Source organism: Lodderomyces beijingensis (genome assembly GCF_963989305.1).
Source record: "Lodderomyces beijingensis strain CBS 14171 genome assembly, chromosome: 3".
NCBI lineage: Eukaryota > Fungi > Ascomycota > Pichiomycetes > Serinales > Debaryomycetaceae > Lodderomyces > Lodderomyces beijingensis.
In genome coordinates, this window is record NC_089972.1 from 1,705,815 (window position 1) to 1,720,839 (window position 15,025).

The window sequence follows — 15,025 nt, forward strand, 5'->3', positions numbered from 1 at the left end:
TTTTTTGCAGCCACAGATTGATTCTATTGGAATATATAACGTCTATAACTATGCACTTTCTTTTTTAATTTGGGTGTTATACTTCTAAGTAGATACAGCTCCGGTGTGTCTATAATGTCAATGATCCCAAGATGAAAACAGCAGCAGTCATTAGTCTGTAGCTGGGCGGCGGCAAAGCCAAAGCAGAACTAGTGTCGACGCCGTTCTTGATGTACTTATAATCGTCCAAAGGCTGGGGCACGATCCCAGCCGCAGCCAACTGTCTGAAATCCCACTCGATGGCACCGCCTTCGGTTTTCCAACACCAGAAAATCCACCCATTCATCCTCTTGTCGTACTGGTACATTTGCATTTCTATAAATCTCCGATAGTCCCTTTTTTGTGTCTTTGACCATTTCGATAGCGGTTTGTTCACAACGGAACAGCTACCCACGCGTTTGAACCCGCCGCCATCTTCACTATCATACGGGGGCGTGGCTTCGTATCTTGAACCTAGCCCAATCCCATTAAGCCAAGGTGCACAATCGGTCAATGCTGCTGACCATTCGCCCACTATGGCATAGTGTGTTTCGTTGCTGATTGCATCTGCGTAGTTTTTGATGTTTTGCAAATGCTGGGATAGATTGTCTGCAACCGACGGAGCAAAAACTTCGTAATGGTGGTGGTCGACTATGAGGTTGTAGAAATCTGCTGACTCGGTCACCGTTCGGTTGCTGGACGTGTTTGTATATTTGATTTTTCCCTTGTCAAAAAAGTCATCCCAGTATTGGATATTTTGGAAAGCATCGTGGAAGAAAATTGTATTGTTGACTTCTTGGATGTCCCTGGCGTCATTATAAGCATCAAGGTAAAATTTTTCAACTTTGTTCATGTCCAACCCTGGCCCATACGGTTCGTTCAAGATCTCAATGCCAATAACCACATCGCTGTAATTGCGCTGTCCATACTTGGCGTATATCTGAGCCAAGACATCTACAGTGTGACTCACATACTGGGTCTTGTTTTGCCATCCGGGATAGCCGATATTTCGAAGCCCCGAGTTGTCAAACCCATTCTGGGTATTGGGAGCACCATGTAAGTCAATCATCACTTTCAACCCCCAATTGGAGCACCACTCAAGTGCTTTATCCAAGTACTCTTGCGCGCCTGCAACATAGGGGTCGTCTTTTAGCTTCTCAAATGACCAATACCCGATAGGAATTCTCACCATGTTCAAGCCGTGGTCTTTAATCTGTTGGAAATCGGTCTCGTTGTAGAAAGTGCTCCAGTGCTCATCTAGTCTCTTGCGGGCTTCCTGCTCGCCTAGCTTTTCGCAAAAATGGTATTCGTCCACCGGTAGATCTTCCCACGTCTCGTTGTAGTTGAGAGTTTGATTAAACAACGAAGGTGTGATATAAGGTTCAAGAACTAGCCACCCTCCAATGCTCACTCCCTTATATTGGGACTCGCTAGCGTTACTAGTTACATTACTGGCGGCGGCAATGACCGGTGTTGAGCATGCTATAAAAATAATGAGCGAAACTATGCTATGCAAAGCAAATGGTGGAGACATTACTAATGTGGTGCTTCATTAGAATTGAAGTAGCGAAGCGAGGGGAGGGCAGTTATATAAGTTGTAGTGGCTTTAAAGGGGACTCGAGCGGTGTAAATTATTTCCTCGAGGGTTCCTGGGTGTTGCATTGCATAATAATGTCAATTTTGGTGTTTTTGACGTGATTCGGGCTCCTTCTCAAATCGCAGAGAGGGTTCCACCAACACAAGCACCAGTCGGATCGCAACCGGGAACCTCTGTAAGAAAGAAATAAAAAACAAATAGAGTAAGAACGGCACTCACATCACCCAGAGCATGGTTCGGAAAAGTCTTGCAAAAAAAAAAAAGTTGGAAACCACCTCACACTTGACATGGCGTTGAAGTTACCTATATATTTATATATATTTACAAAGAAACCAAAAGCATGCAAACTGTAGATATAAAACAAAAAAAAAAAACGAATACAATCTTCATCTAATGTACAACGGGGGCCCTCTGGTGCATAGCTTGAAATTTGCACCTTGCGCCCTAGCGCCCCGTTTCTCCCTCCTTGAAAGAAATTCACGTCAAATGCACAACATCGTCACCCTCCAACGGTCCTTTTTACAACTTGCTTCCTCATATTTTTCCTTTTTTATTCAATTTTTTTTTTTCATTTTTTTTTTTCATTATTTCTTTTGGTTGTTTCTTAATCCAAGTCCTCGGCAGTTGGCTTGGTGTCTCCAGGGCCGGGACCGCCTTTGCTCAAGATACTTGAGACGGAGGCTGGAGGGTATACAGCAATCATCATCACCACCAACTCGTAGACTTCTTCCGGCACAGTCTTTTGGTAAACACCCAAGATGTCGGTGGGGTTGGGGTAGACAGCCAAGGCCTTGTAGAAACAGATGGCAGCTTCAACGGCCTCCTCTTTAGCCTTCTGTTCACCAGTAGCAACTTGTTCCATGAAGAATGCCTCTCTTTCACTCAAATCCGTGGGAATAGGATTCACTTTCAAATCCTCCAAAAGAGCCTTTTTGACAGCCTCCAATTTGGACTGCTTCGACTCCTTCTCCTGCTGCTCTTTGAACTTCTTCTGTTTCACGGCCTTCTTCTTCAACGATTTTCTAAACTCGGCGGAGTTTCTACGTTGGTAATCGAAGTACACTGCGTAGCCTGCAATTGCAGTGGCTACTACTCCTGTTATGACTAATGCTCTGTTCATGGCTAATGGCGTGTATGGAGATGAAAGACCTTTTCTACTATTTGTTTTGCTATTTCACTCTATCAAAAAATAAAAAAACAAGAAAAGAAGGCTTGAAAGTCTGATCTCTGTTGAAAGTAAGGAATAATCGAGATCGGGATGAAAAACTCGATCTGGAAGCAACTGATGTATCGGAATTTTTCACCAAAATTTTTTTTTTTTTTTATTTGTTGTGAAGAGAGGGTGAGATGCTAACATTGCCAAGGGGAAGCTCTCAAGGCTCTTGAAGGTATTCAATTGGAGGGCCTCCAGCTATTCCCTCATAGGAGCTCACTCTGCATCTTCTAGCCTCTTGTTGTTTGCCTTGTTCCTAGGTGCCTTGGAGCCAATTGGTGCAAAAGCCTGGTAGAAACAGTGCATATTTAGGTAGACTTCCGTATTGGGTAATGTATTGCAAAGGACGTTGTTCTGTGTCTGTCTTTTTTTTTGATTATTTTTTGATTTTTTTGATTGGAGCAGACAGATTCAGGAGGGAAGATTCAACTACCAATACAACTTTCACAACCACTACTGCTAGATCCTAAGCAGACTCTCAATTACCAAGACACGACATACACACACCGAGAAATGAGTGAGAGGGTAGAAGTAGCTGAAGCTGTGCCACTCCCAGAAGCAGCCAACAAATACCCCAACCCATTGGCAAATTTCTCCAGGGGAATTGGCTACCCCGAATGGCATCCAATAGACACCAGAAAACAGGTTTCGCAGTTGTTCAAGTTTGGATTCTACACAACCGTAGGATCGTATGCCTTCCTTTACCTTTGGAAAAGAGCCACTTTCAAGATCGAGATACCGGCTTCGGCAGTTGCATTCTTTTGTATTGCCAAAGGTGTGCAAAGTTCGTTGGCAAATTTGAGAGAAAAGAATGATTGTTGGGATACTTTTTGGGGTTTGGCGGCTGCTAATACTATAGTTCTATCAGCCGGCTTTAGATCCATGCCCGCCAAGAGCAAAGTCATAACTGGTGTCTTGGGCACTTCATTAGCCACTGTGATCGACCGTGCTTATTGGGCTCAGTCCACCAGCAGTCCTGCAAAGGATGTCAAGTACGAGTTGGGACAGATTAACAAGGATTTGCCTAAACAGAGCTTCTGGGATGTCTGGCTGAGAAGACCAATAACACAAACTGTGGAGGAATTGGGTGTCGGTCGTGGTATCTTCAAGCCTTGAGGAAAGAGTTATACGGGAGTGCAACAACCGGCCGGCTCGTCTGCAAATCTATAGTTTAGTATATATATGCGTATATATAACTATATATATTTACATGTACACTACATCAAACACACGTCCATAGAGCTCCCTTCTATATATACATATATATATGTATATATATTAACAAAAACTGTTAGATTTGCTTCCATGGGTATGCAAACTTCGGCAGGGCCTTCAATTTCCACAACTTCTGTTTCGTCTTCTTTACAACATGCTCGCAAAACACCTCTTCAGCATAATCTTTCTTCCACACCCGGATGAAAGCAGGATCCCACAACTCACTCGCAATGCCCAAATCCTTACAACATCTCATCAACGCGTTACTCTTGCACCCTTCCAACGCCGTGGGGACTTTTTCCGCGGTGCCGTAATAGTCCATTTCACCACGGGCAATGCTAACTAGCCGTCCGTGGCAAATGAGCCCGTATTCTCTAGATACTTGGGTCTTGGTGATGGTCGACTCGGTACGTGGCACTAACCCCCAGCCACCGGGTCCAAATGCCCGGTTTAGGATTCGGCGATACTTGATTTCGGGCAAGTACAAGATTCCATCGGGCTTGATCTCGATGTCTGTCTCTGTTATCGGTGCTAGCAAGACTTCTATAATTTCACGCTCAAAGGGCCTAGCGCCTAATCCGTGATATGAATCGGACCAATTTATAGGCGCGGATCCAGCGGGAGCTCCTCCGCTAAACTGGTGGGCAATCTGGGCGTTTTCAGGCGGGGTGTCGCCCAAGGATGCAAAGGGCGCTGTGCTGGATGATTGGAGGTTGCTTTTATTCTGCTCCTCTTCAACTGGCTCTGCAGATGATGGTGGCGGCAATGGCGATGGCGACCCATTTCGTTTTGCTGCAGCTGCAGCTGCTGTTTTCGTGGAGCCATTGCTTCTGGTGTATTTCATGGCGTAAGTTCTCACGGGATACAAGCGAGATGCCGCCGCCGACGACGACGATGATGACGACGGTGGCCCGAGTGGCCTGAGTGGCAAACGCGTCAATCTGAGTCTGAGGGAGTTGATCATTGCTTGGTGGGGATGGATATACTCTCCAGTTCAGGGGGTAAAAGGTCAGTGGACGTGGTATCTCTGGGGTAACTTAGTTTCTGGTGAATTTGTCGCAGAGGCTGCTGCGAAGAGTGGATGAGGTTGAAAAGAAAAAAATAGAGAAACCAAAAGGTAAGTAGTTATCTTCAAGTTCCAATATACAAAATTAAATATTCTATGTGCTTTATATGTATCTCTAAATCTGGAGTTTCTAGACTCGATCCCAATTTCATCATGATTTTGGGGTCCTATGGTTTTTCATTCTGGTTGCAAGGTTTCAAAATTCATCGTGATGTGCGTGATCTTCCAGATTATCTCCATGCAGATCGTTTCGTCCTCCTCCCCCTTCTTCATCGCTACCGCCATCACCATGATTATCACCTTGGTCATCTTGGTCACTATGATCATCTTGTAGTGACAACGGTCCTATTTGGTTAGCCCCAAAACCGGCATCATGGCTGCCGATAACAGGGTAATTTGCACCAGGCTGAGCCACTTCTGGCTTCACCTGACTCGGTTTCCTCATATGCTTGAACCTCTCAAAATGCTCAAAATCATACAAGCTTTTCCTCAAGGGGGATTTCATTTTGAAATGTGAAGTCAACTCGTGATACTCGGTCTTTTCCAGCAAGTCAAACATCGACTGCTGTAAAGAGTAATCAAACATGTACTTTTTTTCAATTTCATGCAACGCAGTGAGTTTATGAGTCAAGTAATATTCAATCAAGACATCTTCATTCAATTCCAAGAGTCGCAATTTGCCCTCCTCGTCCAAATTGGAAATTAACGATATCAATTTCTCCCGCTCGCGTTCCCTCGATTTCGACACGTACTGCTCGGGTCTGAAAATCGACTTGACTTTAGCTTGCTGGATCCAGAGCCGGAGACACGGCACATAGTAGTAGCCGTCGAAATAGAGCAACGTTGTTCCTCCCGAATACTCATTGTTGAGCATCGACATGACATCATTGGGCACGTAAACGGGCACGCCGCCAATCATGGAGTAGTGCAAGGGGCTGATCTTGTCGAAACTCAACCAATGTTTCCGCCGATCCATGTAGAGCTCAACTGATTCTCCTTGACGCTGCTTGGATTTGATGTAGCGCGAGTATTGCGGTGGGGGTTTCTCGTTGTTGATGCCCATCCCCGTGATGTCGATGTACGTGCCAGAGTCAACGTCAATGAATCGAGCGTCGATGTGGTTGTCCTTAGCGGCCAAGTCGCGGTGGTGGAGGAACGTGGAACAGTCAATGAGGTACTTGCCGTAACCTTCGCTGATGTCCTCCACCACCAACGTCATGTTGTAGTTTGCTGATAATCTATTCAATTCCGAGCTGGGCATTTGGATATCGATGTCAATGTCAAAGGGAAACATTAACCCGTCCCAATACCACGATAATAAGGGCCCATGCGCGATCCATGATATGATGCCTTTCTCCTCGGCGAATCTGAACCAGTTGCGTAGTAGTCTATCGAGGATGATTTGTTCGCGGACTTCAAGCTGCTGCTCCGTCCACGATTTATCCTTGATGTAACGCAATGCGCCGTTGAAGAACCGCCATTCGTAATGCCAGCCGGTGTCTTTGTTGTTCTTGTCTTTTCTCAAAGTGGCAAGTTTATAGTAGGTGGGTTCTTTGGCAACGGGGAACGAATTAGCGGTCTTCAACCCATTGTAATGGTTCCATTCTCTTCGTGAAAGTCTGTTTTCTTGAATAACCTTGCGGTCATATCTCAATTCATTGGTCACGGCAGCTTCAATCTTGTTGAGTCTGATTTCGTAATCGCTGATTTGCTCGTCAATATCCTCTTGCTTATAGTGGAAAGCATCTTTGTCGAGGTGGAGTTCACGTGACGCGTTAAATTCCGTCTGTCTTGTAATTTGTCTCATTCGGTAAATGTCGTCGTCAATATCCAAAGGTCGTGCTGGTATAGTTTGCAATAAGGAATCAAATTCTCTTTTTGGATTCAACTCGATACGACCGAGGTCGTTGTTGCCCGAGTTATTTGGGTCTAGATTTCTTCGAGCTAGATACTTGTCAAATAAATCGGTTCTAGCCCATCTTTGCCGCTCCCCAGTTAACTGAGCCTCATAAGTGCCATCTTTTGTCAAGAAAATGATGGAAAGGGGGTTTTCTTGACTAGTGAGTAAATGGCTTTTCCCCTGTAGCATTACTTCTTGGTGGTATGCTTTATTCATGGGTGAACTGTTGACTATAAACCCGGGCATGTCATTCCGAGCCAATCCAATCAGCTTCACTTCATCATCTTGCAAGTCGATTAAATTCTTGCACCAATTGGGGTATTTGGTTCTCTTGTTGGCTCGTTCTTGCAAGGATTCACAAGTTCGCTTTTCACCAATGGGTTTCAATATCTCACGATTCAACATTGTCAAATCGACCCAATCGGACCAGGCAAAGGGCAACTGAATCAAATGGTCCTTCAGCTTTTCATTTCGCGGATTTTTAAGCTGCAACTGGTGTTTAAGTTCATCCAAGTATATCGCCAAAGTAAGCCGTGGCTCATATTGTAGTTGTCGTCTATTACGCCATGTAAATGGCTTTGCAGCCGTAGGCGGTAAATAGTCCCAGGGGTCTATGATGATTGAGTTTTCCTCAACCGAAACATCGCTGAGCCAATAATGGTTATCCAGATTTTGCTCAACTTTCTCAAGTAAAAAGGCAATTTTCTCATTGGTTTCTAACAAATGATACTCTTTCAGTCGGTCAAACTGGACTTCGTCATCTGTTGTGTAGGTGATTGAACTAGCATGTTTTAAAGCCAACTCTCGTATTCGTTCCTCCTCGACTCGATACACTTTCACAAAATAGAAAATGTTAATAAATAGTATCACTAGGAAGATGGATTTTAATAGCTTGATCTCGATCATGGTGGAAGATGCATAAATGAAAAAACGAAAAACTGAAAAAGATGAAAAACTGGGATTTCTTTTGAAAATGCACTTCTTTTTGATGTGGATTAGAACCAAGGTGTGTCAATGGACGTTTTTGTTGATTGCCTATAAACTTGCAATGATAAAGTTAAACTTTTTGCAGTTGATAAATAAACGATGAGATTAAAACTCTGCGTCAAATGTGATTACTGTACGTATACCTGTTAAAGTTGCATGGTTCGGGGACTGGGAGTTCTTCTGCTGTGGCGCGTTCCCTATATCTTCGGCCTTCTTCTTCTTGCTCTTGTTCTTGTTCTTGTTCTTCTTCTTGTTCTCCTTCTTCCTCCACTTTGGCTGTATTGTAATTTGTCAATGTTTTTGCACCACAGGCGGCGACGGGATGTGATGGAAATTTTCACGAGATAATAAACTTGAAACAGTATGCAGAATAAGCAAAAAGATAAGAGAAGAAAACAAGAAAAAAAAATTTTAACAGTCGTGTGCCGTTTAAGAAAGAGGGACCCGTTGACTGGAATCTTCTGTGGGGACCACCAGTATAATCTCTTTTGTTTCATGATATATACCTTGAAGGTTTCGATATCAGCTAGTTCTTTAGATTGAAGTGCTGCTTAGGGGGATGTATAGATCGACTACTCGTTAATGCATCTCGCTAAATCTTTAGTTCTGCAGTATAACTTATCTTGCAGTGATGTACGTTTACGTTTAACCGTTGCGCGTTAATAGGGGGCTCGCGTAAGTTTGTGTGGGGGGGGGGGGAGGTTTCGAGAAATTTTTGATCCCTTTGTTTATATATATCAAAGTTGAGATATTGACATCAAATGTGTGATTCGACCAATAGAAAGCGTTATGTTATTAGCTTTGACCATTTTGTTGAGGTTAGATGAGTATGACATTTGGTTTTAATGTTACATTTTCAAGTGATGACAAACTCTGGTGATTCATTTAATTTCACCCTCGCTCACAAAGAGGAACTTTCTACAATTGTCTAGGATGCAATGAAAAAAAAAAACTGTCACATATTCAGCTACAATACTAAGTAGATGGTTTATCTTGATGGTGCTTGGGTTGATCTATTGCCTCATAGTTGAACAAGGCTCTTCTAAATGGCTTTTGAAACTTAAACTGTGAAGTCAATTCATGATAGTTTCGATTATTGCTAATCTCGTCACTGGTCTTCATTGCCCCGTTAACCTCCTTCAAACAAGTATCGGTGCCATTGTTTAACTGAAACATAAATGCCAATTCCTGTTTATGTGTGTCTGTTGCATCTTTAGTCAAGTAGTACTCGAGTAAAATGTCCTCATCGTTTTCGAGCAACTGCACAATTTGCTCTTTGGTTATGTTTTGCACCAACACCGTAAATTTCTCAACGTCAAGATCGCCCGTGTCGTCATACTCGGGGGCAAACAAGAAGGCCAACTTTGAATAGTGGATCCATAAATTTAAGGCATCGATAAAGAAAAACCCTTCATAATGATAACTTGTCATTCCCACGGCATACTCCTGTTTGAGAATGGTTTCAATTTGACTAGGCACAAATACCGGCACGCCTCCCAACATTGTATACCGCAAGGGTGAAATCTCATTGTAGGAATAGAAATGAGGGAATCGACAATTGTAAACTTGTCTCGTCTTGCCTTCTCGATCATTTTGTTGGATCAACTCATTGTACCTCTCGGGGACTTCTTCGTTGCTGGCCCCTAAACCGGTGATGTCGATATAGGATCCCGTATCAATGTCAATGAATCTCGCGTCAATGTGGTTGTTTTTGTACGATCTGCCTCTATGATGGACAAATGCGGAGCATTCGATGAAATACTTGCCAAACCCTTCGTTGATATCCTCAATCACCAACGTCTGGTTATAACTTTTGCAAAAATTAATCAACTGCTCAGCTGGCATTTGAACATCGATATCTTCGTCAAATGGGAACAACAATCCATCCCAATACCAAGACAACAAAGGTCCATGAGCAATCCAGGAGATTATACCCTTGAGATTAGCAAACTTGAACCAGTTACGCAAGATCCTATCGAGCAAGACTTTTTCCCTAATGAGGAGCTCTTCCTTTGTCCACCCTTTTTTCAAATATCTCAATGCTCCGTTGAAAAATCTCCACTCATAATGCCAGCCGGCATCGTGATCATTCTCGGCATTGCCAAAGTTTAATCTTGCCATCCGGAAATAGGTTGGTTCTTTCTTTAAGGGGAAACTGTTTGCATATTTCAACCCTTCGTAATATAATCTCTCGCTTCTGCTCAACCGAAGTTCATCGATTGATTCCAAGTCAAAATTCAACTCGTTTGTCGTTAAATCTTTCAACTGCTTTAATCGTTCTTCATAGTGTTCAATCTGGGCGTCGATTTTGTCCTGTTGATAGTTGAATGCCAGTTCAGGTAAATGGATTTCCCTTGATGCCAATGCGTCTGTTTCTTTAATCTTGGCAACCATGCCATACTTGTCTTCTTCTGGGTCTAAAGGACGAGGTGGGATTTGCTCAACAAGTAGATTGAATTCCTTTACCGGATTAAGCACGATCGTCCCCTTTTCATCCCGAGCAATGTTATTGTCCTTTAAGTAATTATCAAAAAGGTCGCCATCTACAATTCTTTGTTTGCCGTCGATTTTAACTTCGTAAACGCCATCTTCGCTCATCAAGATCATACTCAATGGGTTTGCAGCATAAGTGAGAAGGTGGGATTTGCCTTCCAACATTCTCACTTCATTTGATGCCTTGTTGGTGGGAGACTTTTTAACGGCAAACCCAGGTACATAATTGACTGAGGGTAATTTCATATCTTTCAAGTCACTATTAACAATGTCAGCGTTGTTGATGCAATAAGCTGGATCTTGAGCCGCCATATGGTGGGTTGCTTTCATGTAGTCGCAATTTTTGCGTTCCTTTTCAGGCTTTACTAGCTCTTGGTTCAACATGGTGATGTTGACCCAATCCGACCAGGCAAAGGGTAAAATGATCTCGTTGACATCCCCCTGGCCAAGTTTGAAATTCTCGGGGTTTTTCTCCAAAAACTGGTTCCTAATCTCAGACAAGTATATTGACAAAGTGAATCTGGGATCGTAGAACAAAACTGGTTTGCCAATCCAGTTTTCGTACAAGAAATCCTTGACATTAGCGCGAATCTCGTAATCGGTAAGCTCGGTATGTCCCAACCAATATTTCTCTTTATCCTCGCTGACTTCACGAAGCTTAAAGGCAATCTTTTCGTCTGCACTGAGTTCGTGGTAGGGGACGCCATCCGGCACACTATACGACTTCAGCCCCTTTGACTTGACGGTGTTGAAAAACGAAATCTCGTCGTTGGGCACTTCGAAAACGCGAGGCACTTGTTTGAGAGAAGAGCCGCCGCCAGCACCACCACCATTGTGGAGATTCTGTATATGGTTTGGCGCTGGAACAAGCCTAGTCGAGGGTCTCTGGAAGCTTTGTTGCTTATTATTTTGAAGTTGCAACCCCGAGATTGAACCACCATTTGCTGCTAATTTGCGATCCTCGAGAATGAATGACGTTATATAAAAGATGTTGATGACTACAACAACTGCAAGCAAGACTTTGACAAATTTGGCGTTAAACAACCTTCTGGTGAAAACATGGAATTTGTGACACAGTCGTGAAGTGACGGTAGCCGTTGCCCCTGCCGCGGATGATTTTGATTTTGATTTTGACATTGTATGGCCTTGCGAATGGGAAGATGCCGCTAACGGTAACGAAGACTCGAAAGTCATCTCTTCATGGGAGGCGGGAGAGAAGAAAAAACCTGTATAAATGTGTACGTATAGTGGGCCAGTGTGAATATGAAGTCTTGGGCGGCTTTGGTTTCGAGCAAAACTAGTACGTCTGGCACAAATGTTGTGAGATGTTGATGTTTTTGGCTCAGCTAGCGGATGGTAAAAAAAAAACGCCCTTCCAGAAATAAGAGAAGAGAAAAGAGGAAGCGTCTCTTGAGACGTGAGTTGTTGCCCGAACAGTGAGTGTTATTTATTTACTTACTTATTCACATCTTTATAATTGGAGAACAGCAGGAGGAATAACGAGAAATATAATTTGGGTTGGAGGGCTGCCAATTGTTTAGCTGCAGCTTTAGTTGCAGCTTTAATTTAGTTACAGTGCTTTGTGTGCAGTGCATATGGACACCCCTTATCTGCCCATATACCGACTACTTCGAGACAGATTTGCTATTGGGCCCAGTGGGAACTAAGAACAAGGGTCCACAGTAAACACACGTCAAGACACTGCAAGACACGTCTAGAGCACCCGTCCCTACTAATTTCGTTTTAGTTAGCAAAAAAAGAACTTGCCTTCTCAACTGGAGCGTTTTAATTCAATTTTTTTTTTTTTTTTCTTTGAGCCTATACTGTGGAAAGATCTTGCGAGATGGCCAGGTGTTGGAGTTGGTGTTGTTGAGCTTGCACGGGACAAAACAATAAAGTCAAACATCCACCTGCTGTCTGACAAGTAGCTTTCAATTGAAAAAATAAACACCAAGCCTAGACCTGCTTGTAGTCTTTTCGAGAGAGCCAAAGGTCATCTTTCCATGACCACTTTCTGCACTCCAAAATTTTCAATCGAGATTCCTACAAAAATATAGTCAAAAAAAAACACTTCAAAAATCGCTATAACCGGCTGAAGCAAGAAAAGAAACAGTGCCAACTTATTGGCTCGTGTCTGTCTCAGGAATATAAATTGAAGCGTAAAATTTTTTTGGCTTCTATTCCCGTTGGTAACCACGTAGTTTCAGCGTCTTAAGTGGTATTTGAGGGTCGGGGTTGTTGGAAGTTTTTTGCCCTGGATTGACGAAAGAGCTCACAGACTATGTTTAGATCGAAAAATAGATGGTCCAGATCTAGCAAAAAAAGGTGCTCTTTGTCAATTGTAGGTACAGCGATTGCCAAGATTCCACCTCGTTTATCGAGCTGTTGTAATTCCTCAACATGACGCCGTGTAAATGAAGAAAAAAAAAAAAGGAAAAAATACAGTGAAGAGTACGAGATTCGAACTCGCGCGGTAGACATACCAACAGATTACTTGAGTCTTGTCGATGGGATTTGAACCCATCGCATTTCTTAAGTCTGTCACCTTAACCAACTCGGTCAACTCTCCATTGTTACGGCCACAAGTAGCGTGTAGGAGTATATAGGCAATGGAAAAAAAGCTTAGGGTACCATCAAACACCAAGCTAATAAGCTGGCTGAAGTTGCAGACCAGGTCCAGTTATTGAGTGTTTTCCACGCAATTGCAGAACAGTTGAACTGCACCCTGTAATGATTGTTTCATCCTCTCTCATCTTCCAATGATGTGGAGCCGCCACAGTGCCCGTGGTAATTTTTTTCTTCCGCTTATTTTTTTTTCAGCCACGCATCGATAGAACCAGTGCAAACTTTATACCAAAGATCTCTTCTTTTTTTTTTTTTCGATCTTGGTATAACATTGAAATAACCTTTGCCTCCGCATTATCAACAATCATGTCGAACCCTACTCCGCCACCGCCACTAAAAGATGACATCCTTGAACTCATAGGAAACACCCCGCTCGTGAAGCTTAACCGTATTCCGCAATCACTAGGAATCAAGCCCCAAATCTACGCCAAAGTGGAGCTTTTCAACGCGGGCGGGTCAATCAAGGACCGTATAGCCAAAAACATGGTGTTGGAAGCTGAGAAACAGGGCAGAATTAAGCCAGGGTACACTTTGATTGAACCAACGTCGGGAAACACCGGTATCGGTTTGGCGTTAGTGGGAGCCGTGCGTGGATACAGAACCATCATCACTTTGCCTGAGAAAATGTCCAATGAAAAGGTGTCCGTTTTGAAAGCGTTGGGCGCTGAGATTATTCGTACCCCCACCGAGGCAGCGTGGGATGCGCCGGAGTCCCATATTGGTGTTGCTCGTAAATTGGAAAAAGAGATCCCCAACTCCGTCATTTTGGACCAATACTCGAACCCGGCGAACCCCGATGCTCATTACTACGGCACTGGATACGAGATCTGGGAACAGACTCAGGGTAAAGTGACTCATTTGGTTGCTGGTGCCGGTACTGGTGGTACCATTAGTGGTATGGCCAAGTATTTGAAGGAGAAAAACCCCAAAGTTCATGTCACGGGTGCTGATCCCAAGGGTTCAATCTTGGCTCAGCCTGATAGCTTGAATACTAGCACCGAGGGGTATCTTGTGGAAGGTATTGGATACGACTTTATCCCCGAGGTGTTGAACAGGAAATACGTTGACCACTGGATCAAGACTGATGATGCTGAATCTTTCAAATTGGCTCGTAGAATCATTAGAGAAGAAGGTATCTTGGTTGGCGGATCCTCCGGTTCCGCATTGCAAGCCGCGTTGGAAGTTGCCAAGGGTTTAACCGAAGATGACGTTGTCGTTGTTGTGTTCCCCGACTCCATCAGGTCCTACTTGAGCAAATTTGCCGATGACGAGTGGTTGAAATCCAACGGATTTAGCGTTGAAGAGACGGAAACTGTTAATAAATCAGACGAGTTTTTGCGCCAAAAGACCATCAGGGATTTGGTTGCGGGCAAGGCCCCCGTGGTTACCGTTACTTTGAACGATACCGTGGGCAAGACGTTTGACTTGTTGCAATCAAACGGCTTTGACCAATTGCCCGTGTTGAACAAGACGGGACAATTAGTAGGGTTGATTACGTTATCCAAGATTTTGAAATCCTTGTCTACGCAAAAGATCCAATTGACCAACTCCATCAGCTCCATCATTATCGATTTCAGAAAATTGGCCGACTTTGAGAAATCCAAATCCGTTAATAAGGAATCGGGGTTCACCAAGAGAAACTATGATGCAATCACATTGGATACTAAATTGAGTGTGTTGAACAAGTTTTTCGAAACAAACTCCAATGCCATCATCACTGATGAGGAGTTGAAGCCAGTGCAGATTGTCACTAAGGTGGACTTGCTCTCGTACTTGACCAAAAACTTTAACTTTTAAAAAAGAAGTCAAAAAGGGAAAAATGAAAGAAGGATCACACACCAAGTCTGTTTTGCAATTCCATTTCATTTCAACTATAGTACATAATATACATTTCTTTCTCTGACAATAAAA

The 15,025-nt window shown here is 43.4% G+C and overlaps 7 protein-coding genes across 7 annotated transcripts; 2 read left to right on the top strand and 5 right to left on the bottom strand. All coding sequences in view use genetic code 12, as the record gives it.

Moving 5' to 3' along the window:
* Positions 1 to 109: 109 nt before the first annotated feature.
* Positions 110 to 1,552, bottom strand: LODBEIA_P28180 (uncharacterized protein; the record flags this gene model as incomplete). Its single annotated transcript, XM_066972859.1, has 1 exon — positions 110 to 1,552. The coding sequence occupies one exon, from the start codon at positions 1,550 to 1,552 to the stop codon at positions 110 to 112; it is 1,443 nt and encodes a 480-aa protein (XP_066829756.1).
* Positions 1,553 to 2,219: 667 nt separating this feature from the next.
* LODBEIA_P28190 (uncharacterized protein) lies at positions 2,220 to 2,735 on the bottom strand (the record flags this gene model as incomplete). The annotated part of the gene is made up of 1 exon (XM_066972860.1): positions 2,220 to 2,735. The coding sequence occupies one exon, from the start codon at positions 2,733 to 2,735 to the stop codon at positions 2,220 to 2,222; it is 516 nt and encodes a 171-aa protein (XP_066829757.1).
* Positions 2,736 to 3,341: 606 nt separating this feature from the next.
* LODBEIA_P28200 (uncharacterized protein) lies at positions 3,342 to 3,944 on the top strand (the record flags this gene model as incomplete). The annotated part of the gene is made up of 1 exon (XM_066972862.1): positions 3,342 to 3,944. One exon carries the CDS (start codon positions 3,342 to 3,344, stop codon positions 3,942 to 3,944), a length of 603 nt encoding a protein of 200 aa, XP_066829758.1.
* A 175-nt stretch (positions 3,945 to 4,119) lies between these two features.
* Positions 4,120 to 5,007, bottom strand: LODBEIA_P28210 (uncharacterized protein; the record flags this gene model as incomplete). Its single annotated transcript, XM_066972863.1, has 1 exon — positions 4,120 to 5,007. The coding sequence occupies one exon, from the start codon at positions 5,005 to 5,007 to the stop codon at positions 4,120 to 4,122; it is 888 nt and encodes a 295-aa protein (XP_066829759.1).
* A 298-nt stretch (positions 5,008 to 5,305) lies between these two features.
* LODBEIA_P28220 (uncharacterized protein) lies at positions 5,306 to 7,915 on the bottom strand (the record flags this gene model as incomplete). Its single annotated transcript, XM_066972864.1, has 1 exon — positions 5,306 to 7,915. One exon carries the CDS (start codon positions 7,913 to 7,915, stop codon positions 5,306 to 5,308), a length of 2,610 nt encoding a protein of 869 aa, XP_066829760.1.
* Positions 7,916 to 8,971: 1,056 nt separating this feature from the next.
* On the bottom strand, positions 8,972 to 11,683 carry LODBEIA_P28230 (uncharacterized protein; the record flags this gene model as incomplete). The annotated part of the gene is made up of 1 exon (XM_066972865.1): positions 8,972 to 11,683. One exon carries the CDS (start codon positions 11,681 to 11,683, stop codon positions 8,972 to 8,974), a length of 2,712 nt encoding a protein of 903 aa, XP_066829761.1.
* A 1,737-nt stretch (positions 11,684 to 13,420) lies between these two features.
* LODBEIA_P28240 (uncharacterized protein) lies at positions 13,421 to 14,911 on the top strand (the record flags this gene model as incomplete). The annotated part of the gene is made up of 1 exon (XM_066972866.1): positions 13,421 to 14,911. The coding sequence occupies one exon, from the start codon at positions 13,421 to 13,423 to the stop codon at positions 14,909 to 14,911; it is 1,491 nt and encodes a 496-aa protein (XP_066829762.1).
* Between the last annotated feature and the right edge of the window lie 114 nt (positions 14,912 to 15,025).